Source organism: Oncorhynchus masou, chromosome 31 (genome assembly GCF_036934945.1).
Source record: "Oncorhynchus masou masou isolate Uvic2021 chromosome 31, UVic_Omas_1.1, whole genome shotgun sequence".
In the NCBI taxonomy this organism is placed as follows: Eukaryota; Metazoa; Chordata; class Actinopteri; order Salmoniformes; family Salmonidae; genus Oncorhynchus; species Oncorhynchus masou.
The window spans coordinates 76,703,359-76,719,861 of NC_088242.1; the positions used below are offsets into that span (position 1 = coordinate 76,703,359).

Genomic DNA, 16,503 nt, shown 5'->3' on the forward strand with positions numbered 1-16,503 from the left:
TTGTACCAGATCTTCAGTTTCTTGGCAATTTCTCACATGGAATAGCCTTCGTTTCTCAGACAACATCAGACTGACGAGTTTCAGAAGAAAGTCCTTTGTTTCTGGCCATTTTAAGCCTGTAATCGAACCCACAAATGCTGATTCTCCAGATACTCAAAAGATGGACAGTTTGATTGCTTCTTTAATCAGAACAACAGATTTAAGCTGTGCTAACATATTTGCAAAAAGGTTTTCTAATGATCAATTAGCCTTTTAAAATTCTAAACTTGGATTAGCTAACACAACGTGCCGTTGGAACACAGGAGCGATGGTTGCTGATAATGGGCCTCTGTACGCCTATGTAGATATTCCATAAAACATCAGCTGTTTCCAGCTACAATAGTCATTTACAACATTAATCATGTCTACACTGTTTTTCTGATCAATTTGATGTTATTTTAATTCAATTTTTTTTTCTCCAAAAACAAGGACATTTCTATGTGACCCCAACCTTTAAATGGCTTTGTATATGGTATGGCTTTTCAACCTCTGCCTTATCGTGGATTCAGAGCTATTTAAAAGAACTCAAAGGGTTTTAGTTAATTGAAAATTCTTTAATGACAAACATGTAAAGTGTACTGTACTGCAGGGCAGCTCTTTAGGCACTCTTTTCTATTTTTTACCAATGACCTGCCACGGACATTAAACCGATCGTGTGTGTTCATTTATGCTGATGATTCAACAATACATGCATTAGCAACAGCAGCTAATAAAGTCACTGAATACCTTAACAAATAGTTGCAGTCTGTTTTGGATTGGGTGGCCAGTAATAAACTGGTCCTGAACATCTCTAAAACTAAGAGCAGTGTATTTGGTACAAATCATTCTCTAAGTTCTAGACCTGCTGAATCTGGTACTGAATGGAGTGGCTGTTCAACAAGTTGAGGAGACTAAATTACAAGGCGTTACCTTAGATTGTAAACTGTCATGGTCAAAACATAGATTCAAATGTTGTAAAGATGGGGAGCGGCCTGTCTGCAAGACCTGCAGGCTATAGTTTTGTCTTATCTTGATTATTGTCCAGTCGTGTGGTCGAGTGCAGCAAGGAACGACCTGGTTAAGCTGCAGCTGGCCCAGAACAGAGCGGCACGTCTTGCTCTTTATTGTAATCAGAGGGCTGATATAAATACTATGCATGCCAGTCTCTCTTGGTTAAGAGTTGAGTCACTTCTTCTTTTTATATGAAACATTGTGTTGAATATCCCAACTTGTTTGCATCATCAACTTACACACAGCTCTGACACACACACTTACCCCACCAGACATGCCACCAGGGGTCTTTTCACAGGCACCAAGAAAGCATACAGTAATATATGAAGCCATTATTGCATGGAACTCCGATCCATCTCATATTGCTAAAAAAAAACAGATAAAGCAACACCTCACGGCACAACGTTTCAGCCTTATTTGACCTAGATAGTTTGTGTGTATTGCAGCATTGATATGTAGGCTACGTGTGCCTTTTGTAAAAAATAAATTATGTACTGTATGTAGTTCTGTCCCTGAGCTGTTGTGTATTAATGTTCTGTATTGTGTCACGTTTTATGTTTTGTGTGGAACCCAGGAAGAGTAGCTGCTGTTTTTGCTACAGCTAATTGGGATCCCAATAAAATATCAAAATAATAATACCAGTATCCTGCTCAAAATCAGCAAAATAATAGAGGAGCACTTCGTTCATTCTTAATACACACTCTCCGTATCTTTCGGTCTCTCTCTCCATTTCTCTCTCTTTCTCTTTCTTTCTATGAGTGTAGTTAGCTGCCATTTATTATAACTATTCCAGAGCAGAACAGGAAGTGGTTGTCCAGGCGGTTTGCTCAGTGCGCCGGCTTGGTGCCTGGGGCCTTGTTCGTTTAGTCTAATTGATTGTGTTAATTGTGTTAGGATGACTGTAAGGGAGGAATCCCATCCTTCCTTCCCTTCTGTTTTTATACATGTTAATCATCACTATTATGGTGAAAAGTGCCAATGTTAGGCTAAACAGTCTCACACAGCCTCTAATACAGATCCCCAGATGAATCAAAGTGATGTGAAATCCATTTTGATGAGATGTGCTTGAAGAAGGGGAAAAGCAATAAAGAGCAGATTTCCCTGGCTTGCACTCCCAGTAAGACATTGGCCTTGTGGTGGCTTATGGGAGATGTAATATATATGAGTACTCACCTTTATAGCATAACAAAGGTGGTATCGCTCTGACCATTGTCGTGTCTACTATCATTAAATGTGAAGACTGTTATTTTATCAAATCACTTCTGTATGTGAAATTATTATTACGTGATTAAACTAATCATGTAAACTTAACTAACTAGGAAGTCAGGGCACCACGGAAAATGTTGATTTACATACCTATAATCTTCTGAATATAACTTCAGATATTTTAATATCTGATTGATTAGTCACTCATTAATGTATTATTATTACCTTGTTCCAAACGTCGTAAAATTCTTGGTTATCTGCACAAACCCTAGCATACATTATGAATCAGCAATATACAAATTGGCTTAATTATTTATTTACTAACTAATCAAATCACAGAAATACATAAACAGTAAATATTACACATTAGGTTGCTAACAATGATACAAAGAAAAAGTCCCTAGTGGGCAAAGCCGATATGACGGCTTGGTAGACAAAAGAAAAGAGGTGTGCAGTTCAAGAGCGGGAGACTCATTGAGGATTACTACACTCCTAGAAATTGCTACTACTTTACATGAACAACCGCTTGTTTAAAAATAAATTGCAATTTATATTTCTGACCATTAGTTGTTGATATCTTCTCTGTTGGAATCCGGTCTGTCTGCTGGAGAGAGTCAACAGAGTCTCTGGTTGTGTTTCCCCGAAGATCAAAGTATTTTGTGGTTATTAGAATGGATACTTTAGAGTACCATTCAGAAACTTTCTCATGGAATATGTTCTTCGGTTGTTGTCTGTATTCTTGTCCTAGGTTTACATCATTTCTAGCTGAAGACTAGTAATTATACTTCTAAAAGTTGTTCTTATTCTGTAGGGATCGATAGTCTCAGAGTTTAACCATTTCCAGCCGTGTAGCCAATGCTCCACGTGGTATGGTCTTGTCCTTTGGTAGAGTTGACACACCAGTGTCACCAGTGTCACCCGGCATGTTTTGTTCTTAGAAATTCAACAATTTCCAACCTTAGCTTACACCGGGGTTTGCTTGGTCTGGTGTGAATTTCATCAGGAGTGGGTTTTATGCGTTTCAGTAGAAAAGGGCGGTCCATGACGCCAACATAATGTCTATGCTCATGTGGGCGTGGCCACTGACAAGTTAATCTTTATATGAAAGTCCATACACTCATGTAGAATGTTATGTTAATGTCACATTACATCTTTTCACTAATAGTTTCATGTTTAATCACATACGTTTCACAATATTTAGATGTAAACCAAACCTGACAGCTGGGAAATGTGTGTTTCCTGTCCTTCATGAGATCACCAAATTAAACACACTCGTCACACCTGTTCACGGACCCTTCCCACATTCTCAAAAGTAGAGGTGTTGTTTAATTTTGGGGATTTAGGAGTTTGGCCAAGTGAAGTCCCCTTTGTTCTCTCTCTGCCAGGAATGTATGATCTGAGATAACAAAACCTGGGTTTAGGAGAGAGAGTGGGGGGGGGGATAAGCCACGATATACACCCAGAAAGGGCAACATCATGACACCACTGTTATTGCTATCAACTTCATATTAAGAGCTATTTTATGATATGATATTTTGTGAGTATGATATTTATGATTATGATATTTTGTTTCCTAGATAACTCTATGAATGGTCACATTGAAACTTTGAGTTCACAGTAATGCATTCAGAGAAACATCTCAATCAGAACGGTATGATTATTTGTGATATTGAGAAAAGACTGATTAAAATAGTGAAAGATAGAAGGAACTGGACGAAAATGAAGTAAGCTGGTCAGGATGGTGAGGAATGATAGAAATGTATAGGGCACAGGGCAAGACACAGATGCAGACACGAGAGGCAAATGGTTTGAGTCTGTGATATTGATTAGTATCCAAGGGGCAGGCAAGAAAATGGTTGTGGACAGGCAAAGGATCATAACAAGGTCAGAGTCCAGGAGGTACAGTGTAGCAGGCAGGCTTGAGGTCAGGGCCGGCAGTATGATCAGGCAGGCAGGATCAGAGTCAAGGCAGGCAAGGGTCAAAACTGTGAGGACTAGCAAAACAGAGAAAAGGAAAAAGCAGGCGCATGGAGTAACATGCTGGTTGACTTGACAAAACAAGACAAACTGGCACAGACAGACAGAAAACACAGGTATAAATACCCAGGGGATAATGGGGAAGATGGGTGACACTTGGATGGGGGTGGAGACAAGCACAGGGACAGGTGAAATAGATCAGGGTGTGACAGAAATGTACAAATTACATTCTCCAGTTTTATTTAACATACAGTGCCTTGCGAAAGTATTCGGCCCCCTTGAACTTTGCGACCTTTTGCCACATTTCAGGCTTCAAACATAAAGATATAAAACTGTATTTTTTTGTGAAGAATCAACAACAAGTGGGACACAATCATGAAGTGGAACAACATTTATTGGATATTTCAAACTTTTTTAACAAATCAAAAACTGAAAAATTGGGCGTGCAAAATTATTCAGCCCCTTTACTTTCAGTGCAGCAAACTCTCTCCAGAAGTTCAATGAGGATCTCTGAATGATCCAATGTTGACCTAAATGACTAATGATGATAAATACAATCCACCTGTGTGTAATCAAGTCTCCGTATAAATGCACCTGCACTGTGATAGACTCAGAGGTCCGTTAACAGCGCAGAGAGCATCATGAAGAACAAGGAACACACCAGGCAGGTCCGAGATACTGTTGTGAAGATGTTTAAAGACGGATTTGGATACAAAAATATTTTCCAAGCTTTAAACATCCCAAGGAGCACTGTGCAAGCGATAATATTGAAATGGAAGGAGTATCAGACCACTGCAAATCTACCAAGACCTGGCCGTCCCTCGAAACTTTCAGCTCATACAAGGAGAAGACTGATCAGAGATGCAGCCAAGAGGCCCATGATCACTCTGGATGAACTGCAGAGATCTACAGCTGAGGTGGGAGACTCTGTCCATAGGACAACAATCAGTCATATATTGCACAAATCTGGCCTTTATGGAAGAGTGGCAAGAAGAAAGCCATTTCTTAAAGATATCCATAAAAAGTGTTGTTTAAAGTTTGCCACAAGCCACCTGGGAGACACAGCAAACATGTGGAAGAAGGTGCTCTGGTCAGATGAAACCAAAATTGAACTTTTTGGCAACAATGCAAAACGTTATGTTTGGCGTAAAAGCAACACAGCTCATCACCCTGAACACACCATCCCCACTGTCAAACATGGTGGTGGCAGCATCATGGTTTGGGCCTGCTTTTCTTCAGCAGGGTCAGGGAAGATGGTTAAAATTGATGGGAAGATGGATGGAGCCAAATACAGGACCATTCTGGAAGAAAACCTGATGGAGTCTGCAAAAGACCTGAGACTGGGAAGGACATTTGTCTTCCAACAAGACAATGATACAAAACATAAAGCAAAATCTTCAATGGAATGGTTCAAAAATAAACATATCCAGGTGTTAGAATGGCCAAGTCAAAGTCCAGACCTGAATCCAATCGAGAATCTGTGGAAAGAACTGAAAACTGCTGTTCACAAATGCTCTCCATCCAACCTCACTGAGCTCGAGCTGTTTTGCAAGGAGGAATGGGAAAAAATTTCAGTCTCTCGATGTGCAAAACTGATAGAGACATACCCCAAGCGACTTACAGCTGTAATCGCAGCAAAAGTTGGCGCTACAAAGTATTAACTTAAGGGGGCTGAATAATTTTGCACGCCCAATTTTTCAGTTTTTGATTTGTTAAAAAAGTTTGAAATATCCAATAAATGTCATCCACTTCATGATTGTGTCCCACTTGTTGTTGATTCTTCACAAAAAAATACAGTTTTATATCTTTATGTTTGAAGCCTGAAATGTGGCAAAAGGTCGCAAAGTTCAAGGGGGCCGAATACTTTCGCAAGGCACTGTACATAGAGTTCTTCTCTTGTGAATGCTCTGCAGGGAGAGCAGTAGGACTTTCACTATCAGAGACTACAGTATATGCTGTTGGAGGGCAGTGCAGAACACAGCTTAATTCAGACTGAGTGGATCGGCCTGTGTCTTCATAGAAATAACTTCACTGAATTTACAGAAGCTGACAGTAACTTTAACTTTCTTTGGGCAAAGAGTTAACACTGTCTTTTGTCACATTTTCATCTTAGCCTGAAAGTTCCTCACCTCCACCTCCACCTTGGCTGATTTCCTTTAACGAGGCCTTAACAGCCAATCAGAGGCACTAATTGTACCATTGTTTCCCCACTGATGTGAGTGGATGGACATTGTGCAACGAGTACGAGGCTCATCACCACCTCAAAGGCCAGGGAGGACCAGGAGGCCCAGGGACCAGGGGCCCCTTCAGATACTTCCTGCTAATTACCAGCAGAGTGGGTAGACAATCGGGCTGTTCTTAGCCTCTGATTGCTATTATCAGCTGCTGCTTTTACTTTGTTCGAATATCTGAAGCACCGCAGAAGATCTCTCCACCTGCCTGCCAGTGATGACCCTATTATTAGGCAACCAGAGAGATACTCCTTGTGTGGCTCCTGTTCTGTTCTGAATATATTCCATAGCTGTGAAGAGCTCCTTGGGAACATCTTGGTGCAATCTGTTTGCTCACTGGAGAGACTGCATCTCCACTCTTCCCTGACACGGAAAGACACTATCTGAGACTGGGAGTGTGAAAGTGCTCTCTAAGTCTCTGTCTGTATTTCCTCATTTGCCTTGTTTGCCCCAAGTTGTTGTTGACTTTCATGCTACTGGAAACTTCACCTTGCCAAAAAATTCTAAGTGGCAGAATTTCATCTACAGTCAGTGAAGTGTCTTACAGTGCTGGTGGACTGAGCCATCATGCATTAGCATACTTTAGATCTCACAGGCAGGTGTACAGTCAAGCCTTTGTATGGGTTTGGACTGGCGTGATGCACAACATTGCACTTGTAAAAATTTAGCATTCATCCAACCAGAGCTTATCAGGAGACTACTGCAAAGTGCTCCAGTGGTGTAGAGCTCCCTCCTCCTCCTCTTCTCTTCTCTTGTTGTGTTCTGTGGAGATGGAGAGAGGATCCACACACCCCTGTCATCAGCAGGTTACAGCAAGAGCCCTGCACTATTTCATGTTTGCTGCAATGGTTAAGAGTGTTGATAGAAATATGTGAGCTTCTCCCACTAGAGCTCCCACACAGGGGTTGTCAAGACTATGGAGAGGGCCGTTTGGGTGTGGGTCTGTGTGTGTGTGTGTGTGTTTTTTGCGCACGTGCGTGCATGTGTGTGAAATGAATTGCCATAGCAGCAGCTCAAAGAATCACACTCCCCCTCCACACACCCTTTCAACTCCTCATGAACCTTCCTGTTGCTATTCATCTCAACTTATTGCCCCATTGTCACTCACCTTCCCCACCGCCTGTATAGCTACTTCATTAAGATGTTACATGTGCAAACTCTGACTACATATTGGGTCCTTTTTTCATGTGACCCAGTTTACCACTCACTCTGCAGGCGTTTTATGCCTACCTAATAACTGTTTTAAAACATATTTATCTATTGAATTTGCTAGCTGTGTGTGTTTAGTGTAGCTACTGTGTATGAGAAAAAAGGGTAAACTTGGTATTCTACAAGAGAATCACTCCCTTAGCAACATCTCACGGGACTCTTCGAAGGCCATTACAGAGCCTATCTAGAGAACGGTAGCATCCCACACGAGGGAACAGGAGGAGGAGAAGGTGGAAGGGAGGAGTACTACATAATATATGAAGGCTGAATGAAGAGTAGGTGCTGTAGTTTCTTCTCCCACATACTCCAGTGGCCTGGGACTGTTGAGAGTCTGACGTTTTGCTACTTCAAACGAGATGCACAGAGGGAGAGTGCGAGAACAGAGGGAGTAGTGGGGGCCTGTGGAACGTGCAATGTACCCAGTCTCGGAGGGGAAAGAGAGTGGGGGGGGGTGAAAAGAGAGAGAGAGAGAGAGAGAGAGAGAGAGAAAGAGAGAGAGAGAGAGAGAGAGAGAGAGAGAGAGAGAGAGAGAGAGAGAGAGAGAGAGAGAGAGAGAGAGAGAAGGAGCCTAGCTCAGAATGCTGGCCTCATACCAGATGCACTTTCAAGTGAGAGTAGAAAGGCTGGATTTTAGCACTAGTCCCCAGGAACGCTTGAAGCACTCTCTCATTAGACATGACCTTCTAGCTCCCTGAGAGGTGAAGGCAGAGGGGATGGGCCATTTACCCCCACTGTGGAGCATGGCTCCTTCTGCGTCCATAGTGGAGATGGAGGCACACACTTATCCAAAAAACGTACAGACATTTAGGACTAAAGTTCATGACAAAAATGGCCATCATCAATGATTCACAGCCCTATGAGATATACGGCTTAGGTTAGCTTCTGGACTGGGCCGCAATGTGGTGGAGTGCTGAAAGAAAGTGTTGGTAGGCATCAGAGATTGTTTGATTAAATGGACATGACCCTGAAAAAGGCAGCTTGCTTAAATGTCCTAAATAATGGTAACTTTCGGCTTTGAAAACCAACACACGTTTAAAGACACCCTTTATCCATCGCCCCCAAGACTAACTCCAGGGGGCAGTCTGATTGAAAACGGATCTATTGTTTGTATTTCTGAAACCTGTAGAAGTCAGCAGATCCATTGCTTCCCTGTCTTCTCCACTGGGAAGTGCTGAAACAAGCTGTAGATTTGTTGCAGGGATTACACTGGCCCAGTTGGATTTCCTCTTAGACCTATAAGGCTCTGGACTTCAATGGCTCCAAATAGCAAACCCCACCAGCGGATTAGCACAGTGTCTATACGGGAACAACAGATGACCTTGAAATGCTGCCTTCCTTGTACACACATAGACACAGGACTACACTTGTGCCTATACATACATGTGCTGTATGTGTTTTCTTTGTGTGCCATGTGACTTGAGTCGAAACTAAATTAGACTCTCATCATGGACATCATGCACTCTCAACATTTAAAAAATGATAACTCTGTCCTCAAAACACATGTTCTATTGTACAGCATCTATGGGATAAAGGAAATCAAGGATATATTGGGAAAAATATAAATCGGCAGAACATTAATCTGTGTTTGAAATTAACGAACCACCTATTGTTTTCCTTGTGGTTTGAAGGACACCGTATAAATGTATTTTAAATTAATATACGTACATGTACTGTATCTGCCCTTGAAGTATAAAAAATACATGTAAAAAATGATTTGCTAAAATGTTTAATTTGGATTTACTGCTATTAGCCCTCACAAACAAATTGAATAACACATTCACTACATGGAACAACAGATAGGCAAGCTAATTATTATTTTTTATATATATTTAACCCCTTATTTTTGGAACTACTGTATTTCATTTTTTAACTGGTACCAGGGGACCTTCAGACAATGTCTTTGGAGGCCTGTGGGTATCCTAGAGCAACACAACTGACATGTACGTGTTCATGAGAGTCTCACCTTTCCATAGAGCTCATATTAGTGTGTAGCCCAAACTGTACGGACGCTACAGACAGAAATGGTCAGATCGGCTGCATCAACTTCAGACAAGTTCCAAAATGCTTGTGGGGGGTTGTAGAGCAAAACGGAGAACACCATTGTGAGCGTCTCATAGTTTGTAGGCCAAACCATTCCGCTGCTACAGATGATGTTGTGAAAAGACCGATTTCCGGAAAGTCTTATGGTCTGACAAACATCGCTCTAGCTCTGTCATCTTTTACAGCAGATGTGGTAGATTGAGATGCATCCACTGCAAAACAATATATCTCTAGTTTAAACTGACGGATTTTGATGGGAACATTTTTATTATGCTAATTCGATTTCAGTGGGGTCGCTGACATCAACTCGAGGAGGTTTTAATAGAGCATTGGGCCACCTCGAGTCAGAACAGCTTCAATGCACCTTGACATAGATTCTACAAGTGTCTGGAACTCTTTTGGAAGGATGTGACACCATTCTTCCACAATAAATTTGGTGTTTTGTTGATGGTGCCTCTCCAGGATCTCCCATAAGTGTTCAAGTGGATATGGCTGACATCGTTTTCATGCACTGTGGATGGGGGCATTGTTATCCTATGGGGGCATAGCCATGGTATCCAAAATAATGGCCTACCCAGAATTTTTATACATAACCCTAAGCATGATGAGATGTTAAATGCATAATTAACTCGAGAACCACACCTGTGTGGAAGCACCTGCTTTCAATAAACTTTGTATCCTTCATTTAATCAAGAGGTTCCATTATTTTGTCAGTTACCTGTATATCTTCCTGTAGTATAGACATTGTGGCCTGGTCCCAGATATGTTTGTGCCATCTTGCCATCTTCTTTGGTGTTTGGCATCACAACAACGATAGGAGTTGGTTATACAGCACACACAGATCTGGGACCAGTCTGTAAACCAGTCTGTGTTTGACATGTGCAGCCTTGTGTGAGCATGTGAGTGTGCAGTACAGTGTGAATCTAACATACTCTGATCTCTTTTGCTTCTAACCTGCCTTCTCCTGCTGGGACCTGTGGATTTTGATGCCTTTGCTAGCTTATTGTGAGTACACATCTGATTAGACATCTGGCCAAACCATATTCTAATCTCAATACTTCATGTTTTGACATCAATGTGACGTTTGCTTGGAAGATTTTGCCTTATTTGAATATGTAATGAATACACAATCCATATTTTTAGTTGGAGAAATACAATCAGTTATCGTTTAGCATTGACAGTTTGCTAATGACTACTTGTTGTACTTTATTGTGTGTTGTTCCAGGTGATGTCGTCAGGCATGGAGGATGACCACATCTTCCATATGACTGGGTCGGGTGCAGATCAGGACCCAAAGGGGGTGTTCACCATCAACAGGTTGACTGGAGAGGTGTCTGTTAGCCAAGAGCTGGACAGAGAGGCCATCAATTCCTACATGGTGAGTACCCTGCCATACCGCACACAGCAGAAAGAAACACCGACATTTTGATTCCATCAGCTTTTGCTTATCCGTTTATGTACAACAAAAATGGCTGAAACGTAAAATGAGAGAAAATTCACAGAAGATGTGTTTAGGTTTCAGCTGCAGACTTTGATGCCAGATCTAGACAGTGCATATTTCTAGCAGAATCTGTCTGAGTGAAAATTGTATCATATTCTCTTATTGGTGACTTGACACTATCTGTCAGAAGTTGGAGCTTTGTGACAAAAGAGTCATGAAGAGACTGTGAGAATCTAGTTTAGCCTAGTGCCTCTGGGGTTAGCTTTGCCTTGAGAAAGAGAGAAGAGAAGAGGGAGCCAGCAGGCCCAGGTGGGTTCAAATAAGACACAGCCAAGCACAACACTTGACATTTACATCTCCCTCCTCTGCTCTCCCCAGCTACACACTCAGACATGCACGCACACACAAAGGATCGCCCACACAGACACACACACAAGCACACATGCACAACCACATAAACACACACACTGATTTGCCAATCTCATTCCCCACTGGCAATCATGCACGCATTAAAGGCTGCCATTTCACTTCAGTTACATTTAGATTTCGATAAAGGAGTGTGACTGCGTCCACCTGCATGAGTTTGTGTAAGGGGCTGTTTGCCTGTCTAGTTGTCTGTGTTTGATGGTCATGTATCAGTGGTTTAAAGAATTGTGTGTGGGTTTTGAGTTATACATTGAAAGGTGCTGTTCATGGTTGTTACTAGTTGCAGGCTTTGTGCTGGGATGGCTGTTGTACTGTTAGTCACAGTAGATCTAGAAAAAAACATAACTACAAGGATGGCATATAGTTACACTCTCTCTCCCCCTTGTTCTGCTATACCAATTTACTGCACAAATATATTCATAATTTGGAAATGAGCCATGGATTGATTCCCAGGACTTTTCTCGAACATACACACACAGACAGACATATATACACACACACACACCCACACAAAGTGGCTTCAGCGATGAAGCACTCTTTACCTAATTCTGTGGTATCTGGACAAAATGACTGCATTTCCAGCTAATCCCGGAAACAGCATCACAGCAGGGATAATTACATGGCTGCTAATTCAGGCTGACACAAACACAGGCCAGAGAGGTCTCTCTGAGGTTAGACTCACTGGACTATGTCCTCATGCCATATATATATATATAAATATGGAATACATGTTTGTTATTAAGGCACATAAAAGTTTACATGTTCCAGAAGGCATTCTGCCCAAGAACGTACTTAGATTAAAATAAATGTATGTTTACATTCAAATGCCTCTCCTGCGAATTAGTGATGTGAGACATACGCCTAGTTTCCTAACGAGTCACATATTGTCAAATGTAGATTAAGTGATACATTTATATTAACATAATTAAGATTGTAAACGGGAAATCAGTAGGAACATCAATCAAGAGTAAACATAATCATATAATGGACAATAACAATGACATAGAAGACATGTGCAGGTTGTTTCGTCTGTCAGACAATGTCCCTCATTTTATGGCAGGCAGCAATGTAGTGCGCTGCCAAACCACAGTTCTAACCCTAATTCTATCCCTAAACCTAACCCCTATGCCAAAAATAGTATTTTACATGTGAGGACTGGCACTTCTCAGAATTGCTGTTGGTTTACTATTCTTGTGGTGACGTTTGGTACCCAGTAAAGTAAAACCTGTACACACACACACATCTGGTACTCACAAGTATAGTAGAACGTGTACTGTACAGTACACACAGGCAGGCCAGAGGTCTCTGTGTGATATTTGACTCACTGCACTATGTCCTCGTTCCAATCATTCCTCCTCTATACAGACTGTAATCACAGCATCCCCCATCACTTTCTCTCTATCTGACTATCAATTCCATTAAAAGGGCTGTATTGGCATGGGAAACATATGTTTACGTTGGCAAATCAAGTCAAATAGATAAACAAAAGTGAAAATAACAATCAGAAATTAACAGTAAAGATTTCTCACAAAAGTTTCAAAAGAATAGAGACATGTCAAATGTTATATTATGGTACAGTGTTGTAACAATGTGAAAATAGTTGAAGTACAAAAGGGAAAATATATCAAAATAAATATGTGTTTTTATTTAGAATGTGTTTGTTCTTCACTGGTTGCCTTTATCTTGTGGCAACAGTTCACAAATCTTTCTGCTGTGATGGCACACTGTGGTATTTCACCAATAGATATGGGAGTTTATCAATATTGTATTTGTTTTGTAATTCTTTGTGGTTCTATGTAATCTGAGAGAAGTGCAGCTCAGTTTTCAAATAGCATTCCAGTTTGCTCAGTTTTTTGGTTAATTCTTTCCAATGTGTCAAGTAATTATATACAGGGGTTCTTCCTTTAAAAGTTATGAACTTATGCCACGACCGTTAGTGGTAGATGGTGGCACCACACTATCACAAGCGGGAGTTAGAACACTGTTCTATCTGTAGTCTAAACTGTGGCAAAAAAAATGGACTCTCTTTTCGTAAATTAATGGAGGCTTTTTCAGTCTGAGAGTCTCTCTTCTCGAGCACGAGAGTCCTGCATCGATGGTCCTGGAGGTAAGAGAAAACTTGGGTAAATACAATGGGGGAATTACACTTGACATGTGGACTGACATTTTTCAAAAAAAATAGGCACAGTGGGCTTTTGGTTTCTCTCCCTCTAAAAACTGAAATAAATAGTTCTAAATAACAAATTGGATTTATTTACAATTTAGTAAGAAAGTCTCACCCCATGTTATATAATGGCCTTTTTCCCTTTATTATTTGAAAACGGAATAATCCCAAAAATATGGTTATTTTTTAAACAAGCCAAAGAAATTGGTTGCAATTTCAGTTTAATCCACCAGAAAATAACAAATAATACAACACATATTGTGATTAAACACAAATATACAAATTGTGTTACAGGGTTCTTCTGTTGAAGGAGAGGCGGACCAAAACGCAGCGTGGTTATTTTGATACATCTTTAATGAAGATGATAAATGAACAATATACAAAAACAAGAATCGTGAAAAAACGAAAACAGCCCTATCTGGTGTAACAAACACAAAGACAGGAACAATCACCCACAACACCCAACACCAAACAGGCTACCTAAATATGGTTCCCAATCAGAGACAATGACTATTACCTGTCTCTGATTGAGAACCATATCCGGCCAAACACAGAAACAGACAAAGCAAACTATGGTCAGGGTGTGACAAATAGATTTTTTAAAAATGGGGGAAAAAAGGGAAAAAGAAAGGAACTTATGTCAGCCCTGCATTAAAGACCAAAATTGGTGAAGGAGAATTGTGATAAGTAAAAATATATACCATTTTCATTTAAAGACCAAAACATTGACAGCTGTGCCATATAGATTGCAAAATAGTTTGGGACGAGAGTTTTTTCTTTCTCATGATCTGTGTCGTGTCTCCCGCGTGCTAGCGTAGTGGCGGCTTCCCTGTTCCATCTACTGCTGCCCCCTGGACACTATGATCACTATGATCAACTCAGGCTCTGTGTGTAGTTAATCTGACCCTCTCTGCCTAGTCATCGCCATTTTACCTGCAGTTGTTGTGTTAGCTGACTAGCTGTTGTTGTCTTACCTGTTGTTTTAGCTAGCTCTCCCAATCAAGACCTGCAATTACTTTATGCCTTGCTGTATGTCTCTCTCAAATATCAATATGCCTTGTATACTGTTGTTCAGGTTAGTTATCATTGTTTTAGTTTACAATGGAGCCCCTAGTTCCACTCCTCAAACCTCTGATACCTCCTTTGTCCCACCTCCCACACATGCGGTGACCTCACCCATTATAACCAGCATGTCCAGAGATACAAGATACCCAGTGCCTGGGCTTACCTCCGATATACCCGCAACCCACTATACCCCTGTCTGCACATTATGCCCTGAATATATTCTACCACGCCCATAAATCTGCTCCTTTTATTCCTTGTCCCCAACACTCAAGGCGACCAGTTTTGATAGCCTTTAGCCGCACCCTCATCCTACTCCTTCTCTGTTCCTCGGGTGATGTGTAGGTAAACCCAGGCCCTGCATGTCCCCAGGCACCCTCATTTGTTGACTTCTGTGATCGAAAAAGCCTTGGTTTCATGCATATCAACATCAGAAGCCTCCTCCCTAAGTTTGTTTTACTCACTGCATTAGCACACTCTGCCAACCCTGATGTCCTTGCCGTGTCTGAATCCTGGCTTAGGAAGGCGACCAAAAATTCTGAGATTTCCATACCCAACTATAACACTTTCCGTCAAAATAGAACTTCCAAAGGGGGAGGAGTTGCAATCTACTGCAGAGATAGCCTGCAAAGGTCTGTCATACTTTCCAGGTCTATGCCCAAACAGTTCAAACTTCTAATTTTAAAAATGTATCTATCCAGAAATAAGTCTCTCACTTTTGCAGCCTGCTACCGCACCCCCCTCAGCTCCCAGCTGTGCCCTGGACACCATCTGTGAATTGATCGCCCCCCATCTAGCTTCAGAGTTTATTCTGTTAGGTGACCCAAACTGGGATATGCTTAACACCCCGGCAGTCCTACAATCTAAGCTAGATGCCCTCAATCTCACACAAACCATCAAGGAACCCACCAGGTACAACCCTAAATCCGTAAATATGGGCACCCTAATAGACATTATCCTGACCAACTTGCCCTCCAAATACACCTCTGCTGTCTTCAATCAGGATCTCAGCGATCACTGCCTCATTGCCTGTATCCGCTACCGGTCCGCGGTCAAACGACCACCCCTCATCACTGTCAAACGCTCCCTAAAACACTTCTGCGAGCAGGCCTTTCTAATCGACCTGGCCCTGGTATCCTGGAAGGATATTCACCTCATCCCGTCAGTTGAGGATGCCTGGTCATTCTTTAAAAGTATCTTCCTCACCATCTTAGACAAGCATATTCCGTACAAAAAAAATGCAGAACGAAGAACAGATATAGCCCTTGGTTCACTCCAGACCTGACTGCCCTCGACCAGCACAAAAACATCCTGTGGCGGATAGCATCGAATAGTCTCCGCGATATGCAACTGTTCAGGGAAGTCAGGCCAGCTTTTTCAAGCAGAAATTTGCATCCTGTAGCTCTAACTCCAAAAGGTTCTGGGACACTCTAAAGTCCATGGAGAACAAGAGCTCCTCCTCCCAGCTGCCCACTGCACTGAGGCTAGTTAACATGGTCACCACCGATTAATCCGTGAGAATCGAAAACTTCAACAAGCATTTCTCAACGGCTGGCCATGCCTTCCTCCTGGCTACTCCAACCTCGGCCAACAGCTCCACCCCCCCCCCCCCCCGCAGCTACTCGACCAAGCCTCCCTAGCTTCTCCTTTACCCAAATCCAGATAGCAGATGTTCTGAAAGAGCTGCAAAACCTGGACCCATACAAATCAGCTGGGCT

The 16,503-nt window shown here is 41.7% G+C and overlaps 1 protein-coding gene across 1 annotated transcript in view; it reads left to right on the plus strand.

The window, feature by feature from the left end:
• Positions 1 to 16,503, plus strand: part of LOC135524456 (cadherin-13-like) — a 579,537-nt gene that overhangs the window by 240,687 nt on the left and 322,347 nt on the right. Inside the window, exon 6 of the mRNA XM_064952007.1 lies at positions 10,918 to 11,070. Coding sequence (XP_064808079.1) covers positions 10,918 to 11,070 — 153 coding nt within the window. The remainder of the gene's footprint in view (positions 1 to 10,917; positions 11,071 to 16,503) is intronic.